The following is a 25463-nucleotide window of genomic DNA, read 5'->3' as shown; positions in this document are numbered from 1 at the left end:
TGCGTTATCTCCCCTCGCAACCCAGCGTTCTCTGACCTGCCTGGGCTCTGTCCTCACCCTGAGGTCCATCCCAGAGCTGCTCGATGCCCCTCCTCGGGAGACCTCTGTCACAGCCCCGCGGGACCCCCACGAGCCCAGCAGCACCTCAATGAGCAGCGGCTCCTCCTCGGAGTACGACGAGGCCGACGCCTGGGACTTCTTCCACCACTGCACCACCACAGAGGAGGATGAAGATGAGGAGGAGGAAGACTTCGATCTCCTCATGGAGAGAGCCAGGATCCCTGAGCCCTTCGCCAAGCTTAAATTGGACGAAGAGGAGGAGGAGAGGATCATGGAGGAAGAGGAGATGGGAGGACAGAGTATCATGCTAGAAAGGAGCATAAGCAGGCAGTCCGTAAGGTCCTCGGACACCTCCAGGCAGCCAACCCCCCAGAGGGAAAGGAGGGTCAGCCGAGACAGCAGCCCATCCTTGTACTTCTCCGAGGGTGATGACAGCTCCATTTCCGGGAGTGAAGGAGGGCGCATCGCCAGGAGCAGCCTGATCCACAGCACCTTCTATGACAACTCCGCGCAGCTCTCGCCCATGTCCGCCCGCCACATGACCCTCAGGGACAAGTTCCAGGCCAAAAAACAGGAGAGGGGCCGCAAACCGCACCGCAGCAGCCTCTCTAGCCGCCTTAACGAGCCGCTCATTGAGTACATGGAGGACGAGGGAGATACCAATCACGGGCAAAGGCGAGGGTCTTTGCAGTCGTCCATGCTCAAGTCTTGCTCCTTCGACAGCGGGCTCGGCCTCTCGCACAATGCACCCCCGCACAGGAGGAGCAGGTCGTTGGACGACTACTCCCGACGCTCACCAGGATCCGCCAAACGCAGTGAAGAGGAAGGTGCTTTGAGTCTTAAGGAGGATTTCACTGATGAAGAGGAGGATAAGAGCTTAGTCGTTGCCCCTCCCCAGATCAAAGGTAGAAGAGGTTCAGTGGCAGTGGCTCCCGCACAGCTTATAGCCAAGCTTCAGAAACGGGGTGCAAAATTGCCCCATGCTGGTCAAGAAAAGAGCCCTATGCCAGAGCAGGGGAGACCAGGGGAGGAGGAAGTGGAGAACTTGGCTGGCTCGCAGGGCTCCCTGGCTGAGTCCTTCATCCTCGAGCATGGCTCTGAGGCCTCCAGCAGGCTGGGCTCCTGTGATGATATGTCCCACGGACACCCTTTTGCCACACATGGAGGGAGAGCAGGGGATGAGTATGATGACCAGGAGGAGCCCCTGATCACCCCGTCCCCCTGCTCCCTGCTCCAGGTATCTGAGGTTGAGGATGCTGAGCAGGAGCCCCAGCGCCAGAGAGGCCAAATTCAGATCCCACCGAGAAGGACAACACACCCCAACCAGAACCCAACGGACAGAAATAAGGGTGCGGTAGAGAGGAAGGTCCTGCCGGTGAAACCCAGTCCCAGTCTGTCCATCAAGGCCCCAGAGAGGCCCCCAAGGGCCAGAGACACAAAGGCACGACTCCAGAGGCATGCGTCCACACCGGCCCTCGAGGCCAAACCGCCCACGGGGAAGTCTCCTAGGATGTCACCCAAAGTTGGGTTAATGAATCTGTTCCGCAGGCAGTCCTGGGCAGGGCATTCCTACTCCCAATTGGAGGGCGCGGAGCAGGGACCCACACTAGGGGAATTGGAGCCCCAAACCCCCACCATGTCACTAAAGAAAAAGATGAGGGCATCAGCCTCTAGCCTCACCAAGCTGTTCACTAAATCGTCCAGCAAGGAGGACTTAACGAAGGGAGGTGAGCTACCGTACAATTTTGTTTAGTACACTTTTTAGAATGAGATCTCTCTCATGAGGTGGAAACCTTTTTTCAGTTAGTTCTGATGAATCTGAATCTTTATGTATCTTGGTGTGATGCAGGGCCGATTGTAAAGGGTTCATATCCTGTTCCGCCTGAGCAAGAGGCAAGCCCTGGCTTGGAGAGCCCAAAAAAGAAATCCAAGTTCTTCTCCTTCAAAATACCCAAAATACCTGCATTCAAAAAGAACAAAGGTCAAGTATATATAGACTCAATTTACAATCTATTCAGCAGGATACTGTCTCTCTGCAATTCTAAATGTGTCTTTCTGTTTTCTCTCCAGAAATGCCTATCCGCCCCACCAGGCCGGATGTGCACCAGTTGGAGGCAGGTGGATTTCTGCTGGTATGGAGACCAATGCAGTCCAGCGACCCAGTGGTTTACGGTGTTCAGTACAGCACAGATGGTAAAAAAAAACACTGCTTACAGATCACACAGAATATTTCACTTTTGTACATAAATGGATATGTCCAGGTGAAGTGAAGCTACGCTAAACTTAACAAGTTTGTCTTGTTAACAACACTATCTACTGGAGTGGGCAACTGGTGATGACGATCTCAACATACGTCCTTACTCTGTGCTGCTACAGGTGTGGAGTGGAAGCTCCTGTCGGAGGAGGTGACAGACAGTTGCTACGTGGTGAAGGACTTACCCAGAGGAGCAGGGTACGTGTTCAGGGTTGGCTGCATCATCAAGACAGGCACAGGACCTTTTAGTGACCCTTCTCCACCTGTTGTTATGGCAACCCATCCTGAAGGCAAGACAATTCTAAATATAGAATTTTGATTTCCTTATGTAAATGTATATGTTTATTGGTGAAAGTCTTTGATGTTCTGTTTTAGTGCTCCCTCTCCCTTGTTGAGTGTGTGGCCAGACATAATACTTCTCCTTTGAACTACAGAGACCCACATTCCCCTCATCCAGACAGAGTCCCCAGGTTCAAAGGGCAGTAGGTCAGGAGGTCAACCTAGCCACAAGACCTACAGCTTCCACTCGGAGATCAACAGGTACTGAATATCTATACCGGGTTAGGAAAGTTGCAGTTTCTTATGGACGACGTGAATGTGTACTAATTTAGCATATCTAAATTAAAATGTAAACCCTTGCACAACAGCATACACATATTTTTCTAAAAGTTATGACACATCTTTACTTCATGCCTGCAAGTAGCCTAGACAGATGTGTGTGCAATGTCTCTCACCACTACTTGCAACATTTTGTCCGTATCAGGGGCCGTTTCAGCGTGGTGACCCAGTGTCAGGACAGCCAGAGCCAGCAGCTGTTTGCTGCCAAGATCACCCCCTGCAGGCCAGAGAAGAGACAGCTGGTGCTCAGAGAGTACCAGCTGCTGAAGAGGCTCAACCACCCCAACCTGGTGCAGCTGCACACAGCGTACATAACCCCTTACTACCTGGTGCTCATCCAAGAGCTGTGTGCCGGCAGAGAGCTGCTCTACAACCTGGCTGAGAGGTCAGACAGACACACCATTGAATATGATCGCTGCCTGCTTTACATTACAACATTACTTAGTAGTGTTTGGGGGTGGTGTGTGTGTTGGTTTGTAGTGTTAGCTGGCTAAGGGGACTTGCATCTTACAGAGTATGAATGGTGGTTAGTGAAAACCACATGCAGAATATGGGTTTTATATAAACAAAAAGGGACTATACTTCACCTCCCTCCCTCCGTCCCTCCCACCCTCCCTCCTTCCCCCAAACAGAGACCTGTATTCTGAGCTCCATGTAGCAGAGTTGCTGGCTCAGATCCTGAGTGCCGTGGACTACCTGCACGGCCATCGCGTTGTCCACTTGGACCTCAAGTCAGACAACATGCTGGTGACGGACTGCAACATGCTGAAGATCGTAGACCTGGGCTCCGCTCAGTCCTTCACGCCCGGACAGACACTCAACATAGAGCATATTCAGGGACAAGAGAAAGGTACAGCAAGAGGATGACTTGGGACGATTACCAGGAAGGATGACGTGTTGAACAAAACTATATATTAACTGGCATGTACTTCTGGAAACGTTATTTAATGTAAAACTCTTATGAAGAATGTTCTCTCTATCATGTTTTGTCAGTTTACATTGTCCTTCCTAAAGCTCCGGAAATCCTTGACGGACAAGGAGTCGGACCTGAGACTGACATCTGGGCTATTGGGGTGTTAGCTTTTATAATGTAAGTATAGAAAGACACATGAGGATTAATTCATTTAGCAATAATTACACTTCTCTGAATGTTTAGAGCCCTGATTGCCCAGGATGCGTCAGTTTGAACCTATATACAAAACACTGAGTATGCAAAACATGAAAAACACCCGTGCTTTACATGACATAGACCGACAAAGTGAATCCAGGTGAAAGCTATGATCTGTTATTGATGTCACTTGTTAAATCCACTTCAATCGGTGTAGATACATGGGAAGAGACAGGTTAAAGGAGGATTTTTAAGCCTTTAGATAATTGAGACATGTATTGTGTACAGTGGCTGGGGAAAGTATTCACCCCCTTGGCATTTTCCCTATTTTGTTGCCTTACAACCTTGAATAAAAATAGATAGTAAACAAAAATACAAAACTTGAGCGTAACTATTCACCCCCCCAAACTCAATACTTTGTAGAGCCACCTTTTGCAGCAATTACAGCTGCAAGTCTCTTGGGATATGTCTCGTAAGCTTGGCACATCTAGCCACTGGGATTTTTGCCCATTCTTCAAGGCAAAACTGCTCCAGCTCCTTCAAGTTGGATGGGTTCTGCTGGTGTAGAGCAATTATTTTCTTTAAGCAATAGCTTTTCCGTAAAGCTTCCGTAAAGCCCAGCTCTGTGGAGTGTACTGCTTAAAGTGGTTCTATGGACAGATACTCCAATCTCTGCTGTGGAGCTTTACAGCTCCTTCAAGGTTATCTTTGGTCTCTTTGTTGCCTCTGATTAATGCTCTCCTTGCCTGGTCTGTGAGTTTTGGTGGGCGGCCCTCTTGGCAGGTTTGTTGTGGTGCCATATTCTTTCAATTTGTTTAAATAATGGATTTAATGGTGCTCTGGGGGATGTTCCAAATTTTGTATATTATTTTATAACCCAACCCTGATCTTTACTTCTCCACAACTTTGTCTCTGACCAGTTTGTAGAGCTCCTTGGTCTTCATGGTGCCACTTGCTTGGTGGTGCCTCTTGCTTACTGGTGTTGCAGACTCTGGGGCCTTTTCAGAACAGGTGTATATATACTGAGATCATGGGACACTTAGATTGCACACAGGTGGACTTTATTTACTAATTATGTGACTTCTGAAGGTAGTTGGTTTCAGCAGATCTTATTTAGGGGCTTCATAGTAAAGGGGGTGAATACATATGCACGCACAATTATTATTATTATTATTTTTTACATTTCACTTCACCAATTTGGACTATTTTGTGTATGTCCATTATGTGAAGTCCAAATAAAAATCCTTTAAATTACAGGTTGTAATGCAACACAATAGGAAGGGGGATGAATACTTTTGCAAGGTACTGTATGTGTGCCATTCAGATGGTGAAGGGGGTATGATAGTAGGTGCCAGGAGCACTGGTTTGTGTCAATATTAGGAAGGTGTTCCTAATGTTTTGTATACTCAGTGTAGAGTAATACTGCCATGTATTCCTCTTTTTGTCCTCTGATGTATCCTCGCTCTAACCATCTAGGTTGAGTGCAGATAGCCCGTTCCACTCAGACCTCAACTGGGAGAGGGACAGAAACATCCGGAAGGGGAAGATCCAGTTTGGCCGATGCTACCCTGGCCTGTCAGAGGCAGCAATCACCTTCATGAAGAACACACTGAGCAACAAGGCCTGGTGAGTCCATTGGCCACATCTTAGCCAACCAGGTTCTATACTTATTATTTGAGATAGCCAAGGTACACCCAAAGTTGTTTCATTGAGGGGTAATTGATTGGTAGTGTTAACGTTACAACAACCAGAACCAACCATTTCTGAATTTTTCCGATGTGTTTCCTCAGGGCCAGACCCTCAGCGGCTGAGTGCCTCCAGATCCCGTGGGTACGGGGTGAGCGGGCCACCTCCAAACACAGAGACTCCATCTTGTGTTTCTCCACCGACAAGCTGCAAGCCTTCCTCAAGGAGAGACAGGTGAAACGAGACCAGGTCCGCACCAAGCTGCAAGGCCCGTTCTTCCATTGATCTGCTCTTCCAGTAGACTGTTATGAAATACATGAACTGGACTTGGATGCCTCTTCATAGCCCAGATCCTGGTCACAAATATGTGATGTCTTACAAATGTTAACCTAAAATGGAAACTGGTCAAATGTGTATGTATTAATGGCTGTCTAAAGTTAAGTGTTTGTCTGAATGAGTTTGGCTTTGGTTGAATTACAGCATCATAATATCAGGGAAATGTTTAGTTAGATGCTTTATGCAAATACAGTTGCACGAGTTTGAAAACGTGAAAACATTGTTCCTTTGAGTTTGCGGCATTGGACATGACAAAAGTTAATATTTCATGAGCTAGATTTGTAGATTTTGTGATTTATTAGCCAAAGCGACAGATAAGAGGGTTCATGTGCCCAAAGCATAGCAAGGGCCCCTACCAGCATAAAGCTTTGTCTCACAGAGAGAGGAACGTTGAAATCCCTATCGGTAGATACATATAAACAGATATTTAAATATACACTGTATAGATATTTAGGAGTGAAATATTTACACGATTGCAATGTTTTACATGTTTTCAATTGTCTTGTTATATTGTATAAATGGAGAATATGATCATGAGTAAATCAAGCATTTTTGATGATCGTTTGATTTCATTGAGTATTCCTGTACCTTGTGACAGGTGATGTATGCACTGAAAGACAAATGAAACAGTATGAGTGGTAAATACTTTTTATTTGTCTAGCTCCGTTGCATACACTACAAGACACACACATTTTATTTTCTGCAGATGGATGGCTACAGCCTGCGAGTTAAACTGACAACCTCCGGTCTGACCTTTGACCTATGAAAGCTGTGTGTTGAGTGCTTTGGTCCTTACCCAGTCAGTTACATATTCATCCACAAATACTGTTCAATTAGTATAACACCCCACCATACACATCCTTACATTTGGTGTAACATCATTCAGACTACACTATCATTGCTTAAAACCAAGAGAGGAAAATGAGACTACATAACACAGAATGGTGTTTTTACTATTTGACCAATAAGAATATAATTAGATTAAGATGAAGACATAGCAGTGTTTAACTCAAAGCTAGTCCGCTAATATGACATTTCACAGCTAAGACACCGTTTTATGCACAACTTTTATTTGACTACTTATCGGGTTGTTTGTCCATCATACTGTATGCGGGATGGTCATCGCACAAGTCAAAGGCATTCGTCACAAATGTCAAGTCAAGGGCATGTTAAGTATATTGTCAAACGTTTAGATTATAATGGCTTTGGCAGTGGTTTCTATTTGTCTACATGGCTCAAGCCCAGTTGGCAGTAAGGTATGAAGTAGACATTAACTTTTGACTATACTCTATACGTACCTTTCAAATGTCCCTTTGTCTTACTCACAATTCCTCGTAAATGACAGACTGAATGAATGTGGAAAACAACCTAAGAGTTTTAGACCATCTTCTTGAATCTTAGGTGCATACAGTAGTACGCGTTTCTGCGGATATCCCCACAGTCGTCATATGGCAACCTTCAGAACGTTCCCTTTTGTGGCTAAATCGAAATTAGCTGGTGTCAAATGTTGGTTTATGTATCACCTGTAAGGGACCAGGCAAGAGGAAGACTGGGACGCTCTTACTGTAGTTCCTTACGACTTGATGCCCTCCTGAACTCTCATTATTTCCTGTTGAGGGAGCAGAAAGTGCTCAACATTTGGGTTGGAGCTCTTAACATGGTAATACAAAGGTGAAATTACAAAGTATATTAGTTACATACTGGGACTTGTAATAACATAAAGTAGATCATGAGTAATTAAACATGAGAATTAACTTTCAGGGAGGGGATCTAATTACAGAGTCATATTTCAAATTGTGTAATAACCAATAAACTCTTAAAATGAAATTAAAATTGCAGGTTTTGCCTTGAACATGTCTGACATGTCCCATTGAGAAAGACATGATAATATATATAGTTATAGAACATATTATATACAAACACTTCTACAACATGGAATGCATGTACAGTGCCTTGCGAAAGTATTCGCTCCCCTTGAACTTTGCGACCTTTTGCCACATTTCAGGCTTCAAACATAAAGATATAAAACTGTATTTTTTTGTGAAGAATCAACAACAAGTGGGACACAATCATGAAGTGGAACGACATTTATTGGATATTTCAAACTTTTTAACAAATCAAAAACTGAAAAATTGGGCGTGCAAAATTATTCAGCCCCCTTAAGTTAATACTTTGTAGAGCCACCTTTTGCTGCGATTACAGCTGTAAGTCGCTTGGGGTATGTCTCTATCAGTTTTGCACATCGAGAGACTGAAATGTTTTCCCATTCCTCCTTGCAAAACAGCTCAAGCTCAGTGAGGTTGGATGGAGAGCATTTGTGAACAGCAGTTTTCAGTTCTTTCCACAGATTCTCAATTGGATTCAGGTCTGGACTTTGACTTGGCCATTCTAACACCTGGATATGTGTAACAGCGTTCGTCTGTAGAAAGTCGGACCAAAATGCGGAGTGGTGGTTACTCATGTTCTTTAATGAAATTGAACGATACCTGAAATAACTAAAATTGCAAAACAACAAACGAAACGTGAAAACCTATACAGCCTATCTTGTGACAACAAACACAGAGACAGGAACAATCACCCACAAAACACACAGTGAAACCTAGGCTACCTAAATATGGTTCCCAATCAGACAACGAGAATCCCCTGACTCTGATTGAGAACCGCCTCAGGCAGCCAAACCTATGCTAGACACCCCTACTCAGCCGCAATCCCAATGCCTACAAAACCCCAATACGAAACACAACAAAATAACCCATGTCACACCCTGGCCTGAGCAAATATATAAAGAAAACACAAAATACTAATTTCAAGGCGTGACAGAACCCCCCCAAGGTGCGGATTCCCGGCCGCACACCTAAACCCATAGGGGAGGGTCCGGGTGGGCATCTGTCCACGGTGGCGGCTCCGGGCTCGGGACGTGGACCCCACTCCAACCAAGTCTTAGTCCCCCTGTAATGCGTCCTTTGATTGGCGACCCTCGCCGCCGACCTTGGCCTAATAACCCTCACCAAGGACCCCACTGGACTGAGGGGCAGCTCGGGGCTGAGGTGGAAGCTCGGGACTGAGGGGAAGCTCGGGACTGAGGGGAAGCTCGGGACTGAGCAGCTCTGGCTGCTCCATGCAGACTGACAGCTCTGGCTGCTCCATGCAGACTGGCAGCTCTGGCTGCTCCATGCAGACTGGCAGCTCTGGCTGCTCCATGCAGACTGGCAGCTCTGGCTGCGCTAAACAGGCAGGAGACTCCGGCAGCGCAGGAGAGGAGGAAAGCGCTGGCTGCGCTAAACAGGCGGGAGGCTCCGACAGCGCTAGAGAGAAGGAAGGCTCTGGCTGTGCTGAACAGGCGAGGCGCACTGAAGGCCTGGTGCGTGGTGCTGGAACTGGTGGTACTGGACCGAGGACACGCACAGGAAGCCTGGTACGGGGAGCTGCCACCGGAGGACTGGTGTGTGGAGGTGGCTCTGGATAGACCGGACCATGCAGGCACACTGGAGCTCTTGAGCACCAAGCCTGCCCAACCTTACCTGGCTTGATGCCCACTCTATCCCGGCCAATACAAAGAGCTGGTATGTACCGCACCGGGCTATGCACCCGCACTGGAGACACCGTGCGCTCCATAGCATAACACGGTGCCTGCCCGGTCTCTCTAGCCCCCCGGTAGGCACAGGGAGTTTGCGCAGGTCTCCTACCTGGCATAGCCATACTCCCTGTGAACCCCCAATACATTTTTGGGGCTGACTCTCAGGCTTCCATCCGCATCGCCGTGCTGCCTCTTCATACCAGCGCCTCTCCGCTTTTATCCGCCTCCAGTTCTTCTTTGGGGCGTCGATATTCACCAGGCTGTGCCCAGGGTCCTTTTCCGTCCAATATCTCCTCCCAAGTCCAGAAGTCCTTTGATCGCTGCTCCTCACGATTAACAGGGGGAGTTGGCTCAGGTCTGAACCCTGACTCAGCCACACTCTCCCTGAGCCCGCCCCCAATACATTTTTGGGGGTGACTTTCGGGTTTATTTCTGCACCGCCGTGCTTTTCTCTTCGACTCCATTCTCCTATAGCCCTCTTCGCACTGCTAAGTGCCTCCACCTGTTCCCATGGGAGGCAATCTCTTCCAGCCAGTATCTCCTCCCAAGTGTAACAACCCTTGCCATCCAAAACGTCTTCCCATGTCCATTCCTCCTTTCGCTGCTTCTGCTGTCGCTGTTGCCTGTTACCATGCCACTCGGTCCGGGTGTGGTGGGTGATTCTGTAACGGCGTTCGTCTGTAGAAAGAGAGTCGGACCAAAATGCGTCGTGGTGGTTACTCATGTTCTTTAATGAAATTGAACGATACCTGAAATAACTAAAATTGCAAAACAACAAACGAAACGTGAAAACCTATACAGCCTATCTTGTGACAACAAACACAGAGACAGGAACAATCACCCACAAAACACACAGTGAAACCTAGGCTGCCTAAATATGGTTCCCAATCAGAGACAACGAGAATCACCTGACTCTGATTGAGAACCGCCTCAGGCAGCCAAGCCTATGCTAGACACCCCTACTAAGCCACAATCCCAATGCCTACAAAACCCCATTACGAAACACAACAAAATAACCTATGTCACACCCTGGCCTGACCAAATATATAACGAAAACACAAAATACTAAGACCAAGGCGTGACAATATGTTTATTTTTGAACCATTCCATTGTAGATTTTGCTTTATGTTTTGGATCATTGTCTTGTTGGAAGACAAATCTCCGTCCCAGTCTCAGGTCTTTTGCAGACTCCATCAGGTTTTCTTCCAGAATGTTCCTGTATTTGGCTCCATCCATCTTCCCATCAATGTGAACCATCTTCCCTGTCCCTGCTGAAGAAAAGCAGGCCCAAACCATGATGCTGCCACCACCATGTTTGACAGTGGGGAAGGTGTGTTCAGGGTGATGAGCTGTGTTGCTTTTACGCCAAACATAACATTTTGCATTGTTGCCAAAAAGTTACATTTTGGTTTCATCTGACCAGAGCACCTTCTTCCACATGTTTGGTGTGTCTCCCAGGTGGCTTGTGGCAAACTTTAAACGACACTTTTTATGGATATCCTTAAGAAATGGCTTTCTTCTTGCCACTCTTCCATAAAGGCCAGATTTGTGCAATATACGACTGATTGTTGTCCTATGGACAGAGTCTACCACCTCAGCTGTAGATCTCTGCAGTTCATCCAGAGTGATCATGGGCCTCTTGGCTGCATCTCTGATCAGTCTTCTCCTTGTATGAGCTGAAAGTTTAGAGGGACGGCCAGGTCTTGGTAGATTTGCAGTGTTCTGATACTCCTTCCATTTCAATATTATCGCTTGCACAGTGCTCCTTGGGATGTTTAAAGATTGGGAAATATTTTTATATCCAAATCCGGCTTTAAACTTCTTCACAACAGTATCTCGGACCTGCCTGGTGTGTTCCTTGTTCTTCATGATGCTCTCTGCGCTTTTAAATCAAATCAAATCAAATCAAATGTTATTTGTCACATACACATGGTTAGCAGATGTTAATGCGAGTGTTGCGAAATGCTTGTGCTTCTAGTTCCGACAATGCAGTAATAACCAACAAGTAAGCTAACTAACAATTCCAAAACGACTGTCTTATACACAGTGTAAGGGGATAAAGAATATGTACATAAAGATATATGAATGAGTGATGGTACAGAGCAGCATAGGCAAGATACAGTAGATGGTATCGAGTACAGTATATACATATGAGATGAATATGTAAACAAAGTGGCATAGTTAAAGTGGCTAGTGATACATGTATTACGTAAGGATGCAGTAGATGATATAGAGTACAGTATATACGTATGCATATGAGATGAATAATGTAGGGTATGTAACATTATATTAGGTAGCATTGTTTAAAGTGGCTAGTGATATATTTTACATCATTTCCCATCAATTCCCATTATTAAAGTGGCTGGAGTTGAGTCAGTGTCAGTGTGTTGGCAGCAGCCACTCAATGTTAGTGGTGGCTGTTTAACAGTCTGATGGCCTTGAGATAGAAGCTGTTTTTCAGTCTCTCGGTCCCGGCTTTGATGCACCTGTACTGACCTCGCCTTCTGGATGATAGCGGGGTGAACAGGCAGTGGCTCGGGTGGTTGTTGCCCTTGATGATCTTTATGGCCTTCCTGTAACATCGGGTGGTGTAGGTGTCCTGGAGGGCAGGTAGTTTGCCCCCGGTGATGCGTTGTGCAGACCTCACTACCCTCTGGAGAGCCTTACGGTTGTGGGCGGAGCAGTTGCCGTACCAGGCGGTGATACAGCCCGCCAGGATGCTCTTGAGTGTGCATCTGTAGAAGTTTGTGAGTGCTTTTGGTGACAAGCCGAATTTCTTCAGCCTCCTGAGGTTGAAGAGGCGCTGCTGCGCCTTCTTCACGATGCTGTCTGTGTGAGTGGACCAATTCAGTTTGTCTGTGATGTGTATGCCGAGGAACTTAAAACTTACTACCCTCTCCACTACGGTTCCATCGATGTGGATAGGGGGGTGTTCCCTCTGCTGTTTCCTGAAGTCCACAATCATCTCCTTAGTTTTGTTGACGTTGTGTGTGAGGTTATTTTCCACTCCGAGGGCCCTCACCTCCTCCCTGTAGGCCGTCTCGTCATTGTTGGTAAACAAGCCTACCACTGTTGTGTCGTCCGCAAACTTGATGATTGAGTTGGAGGCGTGCATGGCCACGCAGTCGTGGGTGAACAGGGAGTACAGGAGAGGGCTCAGAACACACCCTTGTGGGGCCCCAGTGTTGAGGATCAGCGGGGTGGAGATGTTGTTGCCTACACTCACCACCTGGGGGCGGCCCGTCAGGAAGTCCAGTACCCAGTTGCACAGGGCGGGGTCGAGACCGAGCTGTAGGCGATGAACAGCATTCTCACATAGGTATTCCTCTTGTCCAGATGGGTTAGGGCAGTGTGCAGTGTGGTTGAGATTGCATCGTCTGTGGACCTATTTGGGCGGTAAGCAAATTGGAGTGGGTCTAGGGTGTCAGGTAGGGTGGAGGTGGTATGGTCCTTGACTCGTCTCTCAAAGCACTTCATGATGACGGAAGTGAGTGCTACGGGGCGGTAGTCGTTTAGCTCAGTTACCTTAGCTTTCTTGGGAACAGGAACAATGGTGGCCCTCTTGAAGCATGTGGGAACAGCAGACTGGTATATGTTTTAATCATTGCTATGGGAACGACATCTTCAACGCACGTTCTAATGAACTCGTACACCGAATCAGCGTATTCGTCAATGTTGTTATCTGACACAATATGAAACATATCCCAGTCCACGTGATGGAAGCAGTCTTGGAGTGTGGAGTCAGCTTGGTCGGACCAGCGTTGGACAGACCTCAGCGTGGGAGCCTCTTTTTTTAGTTTCTGTCTGTAGGCAGGGATCAACAAAATGGAGTCGTGGTCAGCTTTTCCGAAAGGAGGGCGGGGCAGGGCCTTATATGCGTCGCGGAAGTTAGAGTAACAATGATCCAAGGTTTTTCCACCCCTGGTTGCGCAATCGATATGCTGATAAAATTTAGGGAGTCTTGTTTTCAGATTAGCCTTGTTAAAATCCCCAGCTACAATGAATGCAGCCTCCGGATAAATGGATTCCATTTTGTAAAGAGTCAAATAAAGTTAGTTCAGAGCCATCGATGTGTCTGCTTGGGGGGGAATATATACGGCTGTGATTATAATCGAAGAGAATTCTCTAGTAGGTAATGCGGTCGACATTTTATTGTGAGGAATTCTAAATCAGGTGAACAGAAGGATTTGAGTTCCTGTATGTTTCTTTCATCACACCATGTCTCATTAGCCATAAGGCATACACCCCCGCCCCTCTTCTTCCCAGAAAGATGTTTGTTTCTGTCGGCGCGATGCGTGGAGAAACCCGCTGGCTGCACCGCCTCCGATAGCGTCTCTCCAGTGAGCCATGTTTCCGTGAAGCAAAGAACGTTACAGTCTCTGATGTCCCTCTGGAATGCTACCCTTGCTCGGATTTCATCAACCTTGTTGTCAAGAGACTGGACATTGGCGAGAAGAATGCTAGGAAGTGGTGCACGATGTGCCCGTCTCCGGAGTCTGACCAGAAGACCGCCTCGTTTCCCTCTTTTACGGAGTCGTTTTTTTGGGTCGCCGCATGGGTTCCATTCCGTTGTCCTGGTTGAAGGGCAGAACACAGGATCCGCGTCGCGAAAATCATATTCTTGGTCGTACTGATGGTGAGTTGACGCTGATCTCATATTCAGTAGTTCTTCTCGACTGTATGTAATGAAACCTAAGATGACCTTGGGTACTAATGTAAGAAATAACACGTAAAAAAAACAAAAAACTGTATAGTTTCCTCGGAACGCGAAGCGAGGCGGCCATCTCTGTCGGCGCCGGAAATTATTTTTTAACGGACCTCTGAGACTATCCCAGTGCAGGTGCATTTATACGGAGACTTGATTACACACAGGTGGATTGTATTTATCATCATTAGTCATTTAGGTCAACATTGGATCATTCAGAGATCCTCACTGAACTTCTGGAGAGTTTGCTGCACTGAAAGTAAAGGGGCTGAATAATTTTGCACCCCCAATTTTTCAGTTTTTGATTTGTTAAAAAAGTTTGAAATATCCAATAAATGTCGTTCCACTTCATGATTGTGTCCCACTTGTCGTTGATTCTTCACAAAAAAATACAATTTTATATCTTTATGTTTGAAGCCTGAAATGTGGCAAAAGGTCGCAAAGTTCAAGGGGGCCGAATACTTTCGCAAGCCACTGTATCTAGTCACCCACACCTCCTGTATCTAGTCAATACCTCCTGTATCTACCATCTGCCATCTTCATTTAAGACTCACCTCCTTAAGAACACTTTGCAACTTCTCATAGGACTCATCCAAGTCATCGTTGACAATGACAATGTCAAACAATCCAGGCTCATTGCCTATAACAGAATAGTGAAGAAACAAAAATGAAAACTCATTGTCGACAGGAATGCAATGGACTGTCCTTAGTTCAAGTCACATCCCTCAAACATTTGTAGCTTTAAAACCAGTTTACATAGGACAGTATGGTGAACTACACTCCTCCTTGTTTACAAAGGACAGCATGTTGAACCTACACCTCCTTGTTTACATAGGACAGTATGGTGAACTACACTCCTCCTTGTTTACATAGGACAGCATGTTGAACCTACACTCCTCCTTGTTTACATAGGACAGTATGGTGAACCTACACCTCCTTGTTTACATAGGACAGTATGGTGAACCTACACTCCTCCATGTTTACATAGGACAGTATGGTGAACTACACTCCTCCTTGTTTACATATGACAGTATGGTGAACCTACACTCCTCCTTGTTTACATAGGACAGTATGGTGAACTACACTCCTCCTTGTTTACATATGACAGTATGGTGAACCTACACTCCTCCATGTTTACAAAGGACAGTATGGTGAACCTACACCTCCTTGTTTACATAGGACAGTATGGTGAACCTACACTCCTCCATGTTTACATAGGACAGTATGGTGAACTACACTCCTCCTTGTTTACATAGGACAGTATGGTGAACCTACACTCCTCCTTGTTTACATAGGACAGTATGGTGAACCTACACTCCTCCATGTTTACATATGACAGTATGGTGAACTACACTCCTCCTTGTTTACATATGACAGTATGGTGAACTACACTCCTCCATGTTTACATATGACAGTATGGTGAACCTACACTCCTCCATGTTTACATATGACAGTATGGTGAACCTACACTCCTCCTTGTTTACATAGGACAGTATGGTGAACTACACTCCTCCTTGTTTACATAGGACAGTATGGTGAACCTACACTCCTCCATGTTTACATATGACAGTATGGTGAACCTACACTCCTCCTTGTTTACATAGGACAGTATGGTGAACTACACTCCTCCTTGTTTACATAGGACAGTATGGTGAACCTACACCTCCTTGTTTACATAGGACAGTATGGTGAACCTACACTCCTCCATGTTTACATAGGACAGTATGGTGAACTACACTCCTCCTTGTTTACATAGGACAGTATGGTGAACCTACACTCCTCCTTGTTTACATAGGACAGTATGGTGAACTACACTCCTCCTTGTTTACATAGGACAGTATGGTGAACTACACTCCTCCTTGTTTACATAGGACAGTATGGTGAACCTACACCTCCTTGTTTACATAGGACAGTATGGTGAACCTACACTCCTCCTTGTTTACATAGGACAGTATGGTGAACCTACACTCCTCCTTGTTTACATAGGACAGTATGGTGAACCTACACTCCTCCATGTTTACATATGACAGTATGGTGAACTACACTCCTCCTTGTTTACATATGACAGTATGGTGAACCTACACCTCCTTGTTTACATAGGACAGTATGGTGAACCTACACTCCTCCATGTTTACATATGACAGTATGGTGAACCTACACTCCTCCATGTTTACATATGACAGTATGGTGAACCTACACTCCTCCTTGTTTACATAGGACAGTATGGTGAACTACACTCCTCCTTGTTTACATAGGACAGTATGGTGAACCTACACTCCTCCTTGTTTACATAGGACATTATGGTGAACTACACTCCTCCTTGTTTACATATGACAGTATGGTGAACTACACTCCTCCATGTTTACATATGACAGTATGGTGAACCTACACTCCTCCATGTTTACATATGACAGTATGGTGAACTACACTCCTCCTTGTTTACATAGGACAGTATGGTGAACTACACTCCTCCTTGTTTACATAGGACAGTATGGTGAACCTACACTCCTCCTTGTTTACATAGGACAGTATGGTGAACCTACACTCCTCCTTGTTTACATAGGACAGTATGGTGAACCTACACTCCTCCATGTTTACATATGACAGTATGGTGAACTACACTCCTCCTTGTTTACATATGACAGTATGGTGAACTACACTCCTCCATGTTTACATATGACAGTATGGTGAACCTACACTCCTCCTTGTTTACATATGACAGTATGGTGAACTACACTCCTCCTTGTTTACATAGGACAGTATGGTGAACTACACTCCTCCTTGTTTACATAGGACAGTATGGTGAACCTACACTCCTCCTTGTTTACATAGGACAGTATGGTGAACTACACTCCTCCTTGTTTACATAGGACAGTATGGTGAACTACACTCCTCCTTGTTTACATAGGACAGTATGGTGAACTACACTCCTCCTTGTTTACATAGGACAGTATGGTGAACCTACACTCCTCCTTGTTTACATAGGACAGTATGGTGAACCTACACTCCTCCTTGTTTACATAGGACAGTATGGTGAACCTACACTCCTCCATGTTTACATATGACAGTATGGTGAACTACACTCCTCCTTGTTTACATAGGACAGTATGGTGAACCTACACTCCTCCATGTTTACATAGGACAGTATGGTGAACTACACTCCTCCTTGTTTACATAGGACAGTATGGTGAACCTACACTCCTCCATGTTTACATAGGACAGTATGGTGAACCTACACTCCTCCTTGTTTACATAGGACAGTATGGTGAACCTACACTCCTCCTTGTTTACATAGGACAGTATGGTGAACCTACACTCATCCATGTTTACATAGGACAGTATGGTGAACCTACACTCCTCCATGTTTACATAGGACAGTATGGTGAACCTACACTCCTCCTTGTTTACATAGGACAGTATGGTGAACCTACACTCCTCCATGTTTACATAGGACAGTATGGTGAACCTACACTCCTCCATGTCAATCCGTGCTGCCTCCAGGCGGCTCTGGATTTTTTCCTCCGTCTCCGTCGCTCTACCCCTCAGACGCTCTTCCTGTACACATTAATGTTCCGCAAGCATTTTCAGTTTATACATTTCAAGAACAAACTTTTCATGTGGCCATCTGAGGTCTAGCAAGCATGCAAAAAGTTAAACTGCATAGTAGAAGAATGGTAGGCAACTAGATTCAGCCGCAGGCTGCTCTTTTTCTGAGCAAATGGTTATTTATCCGGAACATAATAATAAATATACACTACTGTTCAAAAGTTTGGGGACACTTAGAAATGTCCTTGTTTTTGAAAGAAAATGACATGTTTTTTCCATTAAAATAACAGCAAATTGATCAGAAATACAGTGTAGACATTGTTAATGTTGTAAATGACTATTGTAGCTGGAAACGACTGATTTTTTCATGGAATATTTACATAGGCATACAGAGGCCCATTATCCACAACCATCACCCCTGTGTTCCAATGGCACGTTGTGTTAGCTAATCCAAGTTTATCATTTTAAAAGGCTAAATGATAATTAGAAAACCCTTTAGCAATTATGTTACCACAGCTGAAAACTGTTGTGCTTGTCAAAGAAGCAGTAAAACTGGCCTTTTTTTTTTAGACTAGTTGAGTATCTGGAGCATCAGTATTTGTGGGTTCGAATTACAGGCTCAAAATGGCCAGAAACAAAGTACTTTCTTCTGAAACTCATCAGTCTATTCTTGTTCTGAGAAATTAAGGCTATTCCATGCGAGAAATTGCCAAGAAAGTGAAGATCTCGTACAATGCTGTGTACTACTCCCTTCTCAGAACAGCACAAACTGGCCCTAACCAGAATAGAAAGAGGAGAGGGAGGCCCAGGTGCACAACTGAGCAAGAGGACAAGTACATTAGAGTGTCTAGTTTGAGAAACAGACGCCTCAAGTCCTCAACTGGCAGCTTCAATAAATAGTACCCGCAAAACACCAGTCAACATCAACAGTGAAGAGGCGACCACGGGATGCTGACCTTCTAGGCAGAGTTCCAAAGTAAAAGACATATCTCAGACTGGCCAATAAAAGGAAAAGATTAAGATGGGCAAAAGAACAGACACACTGGCCAGCATCCCGGATTCGCCTCTTCACTGTTGACGTTGAGACTGGTCTTTATGGGTCCTCAGGGCAAATTTGTTCAACATGAGGAAAGACACCCACATATACAGTTTCAGGTCAAACGGGGAGGCGGATATCAGGATTGAAGTAAGACTTCTTACAACAGCAATACCTATAAGCAAATTGGTGCCATTCTTTTTGACTAAGTTACTCATAGTTTCTCTAGTTTCTGTGTGGCAAATTATCAAAAAAGTGGCCAATCTATGCTGTGAACCCCTAATCATTTGTACACTACAAATGGGTCACAAATAATCTCAAATGTATCATGTATTTCACAATAACATAATTTAATACCTTAATTACATTGAGACACAATCACATATGTCTTTCAATTTATCCATGGGTATAGTTGGGAACAGATTTTATAAATTAAAATCATTAGCTGAATTTCTGGTGATTTTACAGTCTCCTTTGTCCAACAACAGATTTCTTCAATTTGCTTGCTTAAAACTTTGGGGGCCAAATAATAATACTTGCGAGCCAAATTTGTCACCTGTTGTGGAACCTTGCAGTAGAAGAACGCTGTGCAATGTATGGTTGTGGACTCTTACCAGGACCTCAATGGAGGGGGGCTGAATTGAAACATAGATGGGGTCCAGGTCAGTTTCCTTGATGTGTCTCACTCCCGCAATATCCACATCCAAAATACAAATGAGGCCCTTGGCCCTCACGTCCTGTACAGCACACTTACTGTGGAGAAAACAAACACAGCTTTGTTTAATTGCATCTACGATTCCGCTGAACAAACTATACAATTACACCACTGATTATCACCGATTCATACATAGGGGTGGCAGGTAGCCGAGTGGTTAGTGCGTTGGTCCAGTAACTGAAAGGTTGCTAGATCGAATCCCAGAGCTGACAAGGTAAAAAACAAAAGCTGTTGTTCTGCCCTTGAACAATGCAGTTAAACCACTGTTCCTAGGCTGTCATTGTAAATAAGAATTTGTTCTTAACTAACTTGCCTAGTGTAATAAAAGTTTTTTTTTAAATACTCTAAGACATTTTGGTGCAAACCAAAAGTTCAGAAAATGTACTCTACCTTGTTCCATACAGGTTGCCAGAAAACTCATTAGTCTCAATGAATTCTCCCGTGTCAATATCCTCCTGCATAGCCTCCCTGTTTGTGAAGTGGTAATCTTGAAACAGACAGGAGAGAAGAAGAAACAGTTAGTAATCAGTCATGCAGGATGGAGTTCTCTCAAATTAATGAAGGGTAAACTCACAGGGTACAATAGATGTATAATGATTAGTATTCAGGCACTAAAAAGGGTGATATAGAAAAAAATGCAAGGATAAGTATGGGTAGATAGACATTTTTATTCACATCATTACAAGCAATTAGGGAAATTGACATTCACATCACTAGAAGCAAATCACACAATGAATGACCCCCAAGTACGAAATGTGGAAGGTGATTAGAAACGGGCAAAAACGACACGCTGTCTGGATGCAAGAGGAACAGTATATATACACAGTATAGAACACAGTACAGTATATAACAGTTCAGTAGGAGACAGGGTGTACAGGGCACATCAAACTAACACATTACTGTCCCCTACCATTGGGATTATTTTATTCCTCTACAACATCACAGTCACAGTGGATCTAACACATTGGGGGGAACCATGTAGGGAACACAGGACAACCTTGTCACAATCACTTCAACAGGCACAACAATGCTCATAATGAACCTACAGCTACTCATATCAACACATGCACATTAGCATTGCAACATAACAGGTGTGTTCAGATTGAGAAGGAATCCCAGCACATTCAAATACAGTATGTCCTGGTAAAATGTCTCACTGGGAAAAGAGGACTGCGATAGATGTAAATAAAGGTGTAAATGCTCTCTATGAAGGTCCTAGTAATGCTTTCTAATGGTAAAATTATGATATATTTTTTTTAAATCTAACTAATAGACAATCACATTAGACTGAATCCAGCAAAGCTCATAGTCCTGGTAGTGAAGCCACTGCGTTATTTAAAAAAATCTAAATATATAAAACTAGAGCTCAACTGAAGACATCAAGCCTCAACTCTCTCCATTATCCATATTCTTGGGGGGAAATAGAATACATCAAACAGCTATCTTCCTCAAAACTGTTATTGCTTAAGTTGTAGGAAATCACATAGATGTATTGATCAAATTAATAGAATAGTCATGAGGATATCTGCCTTGACAACAGGACCAGATTGTGCTAGCAGCTATGATCCATACTTTCAATTAATATTACTGAACTGGAGTATATGAAATATCAAACAAAAGGCTTTACTATGAAGCCTATCAATCTCAACAGAATGTTGTGATGCTAATGGTGGGTACATACAGTAACAGACATTTTATGGATGTGACAACTTTTTGGGGAGGGGTGGGGGGTCCACTGAGGAATCACAGGGGGCTATTTTCAAAAGCTTTTTACCACAAAGTGCAAACTGGCATAACTAGTATGCACTTGGTATTGTTTAGTTTGGTCACTCTATACTGTGAAGATGAAAGTAACCCCCATCAATCTCTCTTCACAATGTTTTTATGAATGGCATTTAGACTTGGTTGGATAGAACACAAAATTAAGAGGAGATAGCTACACCTGCAGATGAAACAGACGATAGGACGTCTGCTAGGGGCAGTAATGTAGCCCCCAGAAGCATAGGTAGACAGAACAGGCCTACGGAGAAAACAAAAAAAAGGCACAACAAATAATGTTTATTGCTGTATCTTATAGGGGGATCATTTGGAGAGCCACTGGTGCAGTTCACTTGAGAATGGGAGCTTCAGTGTCAGTCGGAATGGAGTAGGCTGGGTTATGTAGGTGAAGAGGTGGTGTGAAGGTTGTGTACAAAAGAGGGCAACAAGGTAGTGATGGAGTTCTGTAGGTACAGAAAAGCTGTAAGTTACAGGTTTTATATAGTTGAAGTCGGAAGTTTACATACACCATAGCCAAATACGTTTAAACTCAGTTTTTCACAATTCCTGACGCTTAATCCAAGTACAAATTCCCTGTCTTAGGTCAGTTAGGATCACCACTATTTTAAGAATGTTAAATGTCAGAATAATAGAAGAGATAATAATTTATTTCAGCTTGTATTTCTTTCATCACATTCCCAGTGGGTCAGAAGTTTACATACACTCAATTAGTATTTGGTAGCATGGTCTTTAAATTGTTTAACTTGGGTCAAGCTTCTAGGGTAGCCTTCCACAAGCTTCCCACAATAAGGTGGGTGAATTTTGGCCCATTCCTCCTGACAGAGCTGGTGTAACTGAGTCAGGTTTGTAGGCCTCCTTGCTCGCAAACGCTTTTTCAGTTCTGCCCACAAATGTTATATGGGATTGAGGTCAGGGCTTTGTGATGGCCACTCCAATACCTTGACTTTGTTGTCCTTAAGCAATTTTGACACAACTTTGGAAGTATGTTTGGGACCATTGTCCATTTGGAAGACCCATTTCCGACCAAGCTTTAACTTCCTGACTGATGTCTTGAGATATTGCTTCAATATATCCACATAATTTTCCACCTTCATGATGACATCTATTTTGTGAAGTGCACCAGTGCCTCCTGCAGCAAAGCACCCCCACAACATGATTCTGCCACCCCCGTGCTTCAAGGTTGGGATGTGTTCTTCGGCTTGCAAGCCTCCCCCTTTTTCCTCCAAACATAACGATGGTCATTATGGCCAAACAGTTCTATTTTTGTTTCATCAGACCAGAGGACATGTCTCTAAAAAGTACGATCTCTGTCCCCATGTGCAGTTGCAAAACGTAGTCTGGCTTTTTTATGGCGGTTTTGGAGCAGTGGCTTCTTCCTTGCTGAGCGGCCTTTCAGGTTATGTCGATATAGGACTTGTTTCACTGTGGATATAGATACTTTTGTACCCGTTTCTTCCAGCATCTTCACAAGGTCCTTTGCTGTTGTTCTGCGATTGATTTGCACTTTTTGCACCAAACTACGTTCATCTCCAGGAGACAGAGCGCGTCTCCTTCCTGAGCAGTATGATGGCTGCGTGGTCCCATGGTGTTTATACTTGCGTACTATTGTTTGTACAGATGAACATGGTACCTTCAGGCATTTGGAATGAAAGGATGAACCAGACTTGTGGAGGTCTGAGGTTGTTCTTGGCTAATTTTTTGATCTTTTGATTTCCCATGATGTCAAGCAAAGAGGCACTGCGTTTGAAGGTAGGCCCTGAAATACATCCACAGGTGCACCTCCAATTGACTCAAATTATGTCAATTGCCTGTCAGAAGCTTCTAAAGCCATGACATAATTTTCTGGAATTTTCCAAGCTGTTTAAAGGCACAGTCAACTTAGTGTAGGTAAACTTCTGACCCACTGGAATTGTGATACAGTGAATTATAAGTGAAATAATGTTTGTAAACAATTGTTGGGAAAATAACTTGTGTCATGCACAAAGTAGATGTTCTAACCAACTTGCCAAAACTATAGTTTGTTATTAACAAGAAATGTGTGTAATGGTTGAAAAACGAGTTTTAATGACTTCGACTTCAACTGTTTATAGGGGGTCCCATTGGGATCAGTTAGTAGATCGCTGTGCTTGCAACGCCAGGGTTGTGGATTTGATTCCCAAAAGCCATAAGAATCTAGTCAACACAAATGACTGGTTACTGTAATGTAAAGTTTCTCTGTAATATGTCATGCAACTACATGCATTATCTGTCCTGCATTTCCTGCAGTCAAATTACCTAGTGGCCTCATAGGTGAAACTTTATTCAAATTGTTCATAATTTCATAATTAATAAACATTATTTAAATGTTTCCATGTCAAAGGGTTCTGTGATGTATATAAATTGTAATATTGGGATGAAAACTATAAATGGAATACATTTCAACTCTACAGTGCCTCCCGGAAAGTATTCAGACCCCTTGACTTTTTCCAAATTTTGTTATGATACAGCATTTTTCTAAAATGTATTAATAAAAAATACCTTCAGCAATCTGCACACAATGACAAAACGAAAACAGGTTTTTAGGAATGTTTTCAATTTGAGCAAAAAAATAAAACAGAAATACCTTATTTACAAGTATTAAGACACTGTTATGAGACTTGAAATTGAGCTCAGATGCATCCCTTTACCAATAATCATCCTTGAGATGTTTCTACAACTTGATTGGAGTCCACCTGTGGTAAATCAAATTAATTGGACATGATTTGGAAAGGCACACAACTGTCTATAAAAAGGTTCCACAGTTGACAGTGTATGTCACAGCAAAAACCACGCCATGAGGTCAAAGGAACTGTCCGTAGAGCCCAGAGACAGGATTGTGTCCTCCATCATTCTTACATGGATGAAGTTAGGAACCACCAAGACTCTTCCTAGAGCTGGTCTCCTGGAAAAACTTGGCAATCGGGAGAGAAGGGCCTTGGTCAAGGGGGTGACCAAGAACCCGATGGTTACTCTAAGAGCTCTAGAGCCATCTTTGCAGCCATCAACCATCTTTGCAGTACTCCACCAAACAGACCTTTATGGTAGTGTGGTCAGACAGAAACCACTCATCAGTAAAAGGCACATGACTGCCCGCTTGAAGTTTGCCAAAAGGTACCTAAACACTCTCAGACCATTAGAAACAAGATTTTCTGGTCTGATGAAACCAACATTGAACTCTTTGGACTGAATGCCAAGAATCAAGTCTGGAGGAAACCTGGCATCATCTCTATGCTGAAGCATGGTGGAGGTAGCATGGGGATGTTTTTCAGTGTCAAGGACTGGGAGTCTAGTCAGGATCGAGGGAAAGATGAACGGAGCAAAGTACAAGTCTCTGAATGTCCTTGAGTGGCCCAGCCAGGGCCCAGACTTCAACCTGATTGAACATCTCCCGAATGGTGCAGCAGTCTGTCTAAGGCACTGCATCTCAGTGCTAGAGGCATCACTACAGACCCTTGTTCGATTCCAGGCTGTATCACAACTGGGCATGATTGGTAGTCCCATAGGGCGGCGCACAATTGTCAGTCTGGGTTAAGGTTTGGTTGGCCGTCATTATAAATATGAATTTGTTCTTAACTGACTTGTCTAGTTAAATATATTTTAAAAATTAACATCTCTGTGAGACGTGATAGTAGCTGTGCAGCAACGCTCCCCATCCAACCTGACAGAGCTTGAGGATCTGCAAAGAAGAATGGAGAAACTCCCCAAATATAGGTGTGCCAAGCTTGTAGCGTCATACCCAAGAAAACTCGACGCTGTAGTCGCTGCCAAAGCTGCTTCAACAAAGTACTGAGTAAAGGGTTTTTGCTTTGTCATTATGGGGTATTGTGTGTAGATTGAGGGGGGAAATGATTTAATCAATTTTAGAATAAGGCTGTAAATGTAACAAAATGTTGAAAAAGTCAAGGGGTCTGAATACTTTCCGAAGGCACTGTATGTCTGACATGGTACACTTAGAAAAAGGGTTCTTCAGCTGTCCCCATAGGAGAACCCTTTTGCGTTCCATGTAGAACCCTCTACAAGGAACC

General features: G+C 44.3%; 2 protein-coding genes across 8 annotated transcripts in view; one reads left to right on the top strand and one right to left on the bottom strand.

The window, feature by feature from the left end:
* The window catches only part of LOC118400683 (obscurin-like), a 57630-nt gene extending 51007 nt beyond the window's left edge, over positions 1-6623 (top strand). For 4 of the 5 annotated variants that reach the window (XM_052475304.1, XM_052475307.1, XM_052475305.1 and 1 more), the window contains 10 exons: positions 26-1787; positions 1910-2041; positions 2131-2253; positions 2437-2604; positions 2749-2854; positions 3078-3317; positions 3565-3782; positions 3926-4022; positions 5517-5666; positions 5831-6623. In XM_052475304.1, the coding sequence (XP_052331264.1) occupies positions 26-1787; positions 1910-2041; positions 2131-2253; positions 2437-2604; positions 2749-2854; positions 3078-3317; positions 3565-3782; positions 3926-4022; positions 5517-5666; positions 5831-6011 (3177 nt within the window). In that variant the 3' untranslated portion in view covers positions 6012-6623. The remainder of the gene's footprint in view (positions 1-25; positions 1788-1909; positions 2042-2130; positions 2254-2436; positions 2605-2748; positions 2855-3077; positions 3318-3564; positions 3783-3925; positions 4023-5516; positions 5667-5830) is intronic. The other variant, XM_052475306.1, reaches the window with a different exon arrangement.
* A 433-nt stretch (positions 6624-7056) lies between these two features.
* Positions 7057-25463, bottom strand: part of LOC118400682 (guanylate kinase-like) — a 39678-nt gene continuing 21271 nt past the window's right edge. Inside the window, exons 11-16 of one of the 3 annotated variants that reach the window (XM_052475309.1) lie at positions 21584-21661; positions 20032-20128; positions 19541-19679; positions 17815-17899; positions 14899-14984; positions 7057-7671 (exon numbers count right to left, since the gene is read on the bottom strand). In XM_052475309.1, coding sequence (XP_052331269.1) covers positions 7636-7671; positions 14899-14984; positions 17815-17899; positions 19541-19679; positions 20032-20128; positions 21584-21661 — 521 coding nt within the window. In that variant the 3' untranslated portion in view covers positions 7057-7635. The other 2 variants (XM_052475310.1, XM_052475312.1) reach the window with 2 other exon arrangements.

This window comes from Oncorhynchus keta, chromosome 22, assembly GCF_023373465.1.
Source record: "Oncorhynchus keta strain PuntledgeMale-10-30-2019 chromosome 22, Oket_V2, whole genome shotgun sequence".
NCBI classification, from domain to species: domain Eukaryota; kingdom Metazoa; phylum Chordata; class Actinopteri; order Salmoniformes; family Salmonidae; genus Oncorhynchus; species Oncorhynchus keta.
The sequence above is the reverse complement of the archived record's forward strand: the minus strand, read 5'-3'. Positions and strand labels throughout refer to the sequence as shown.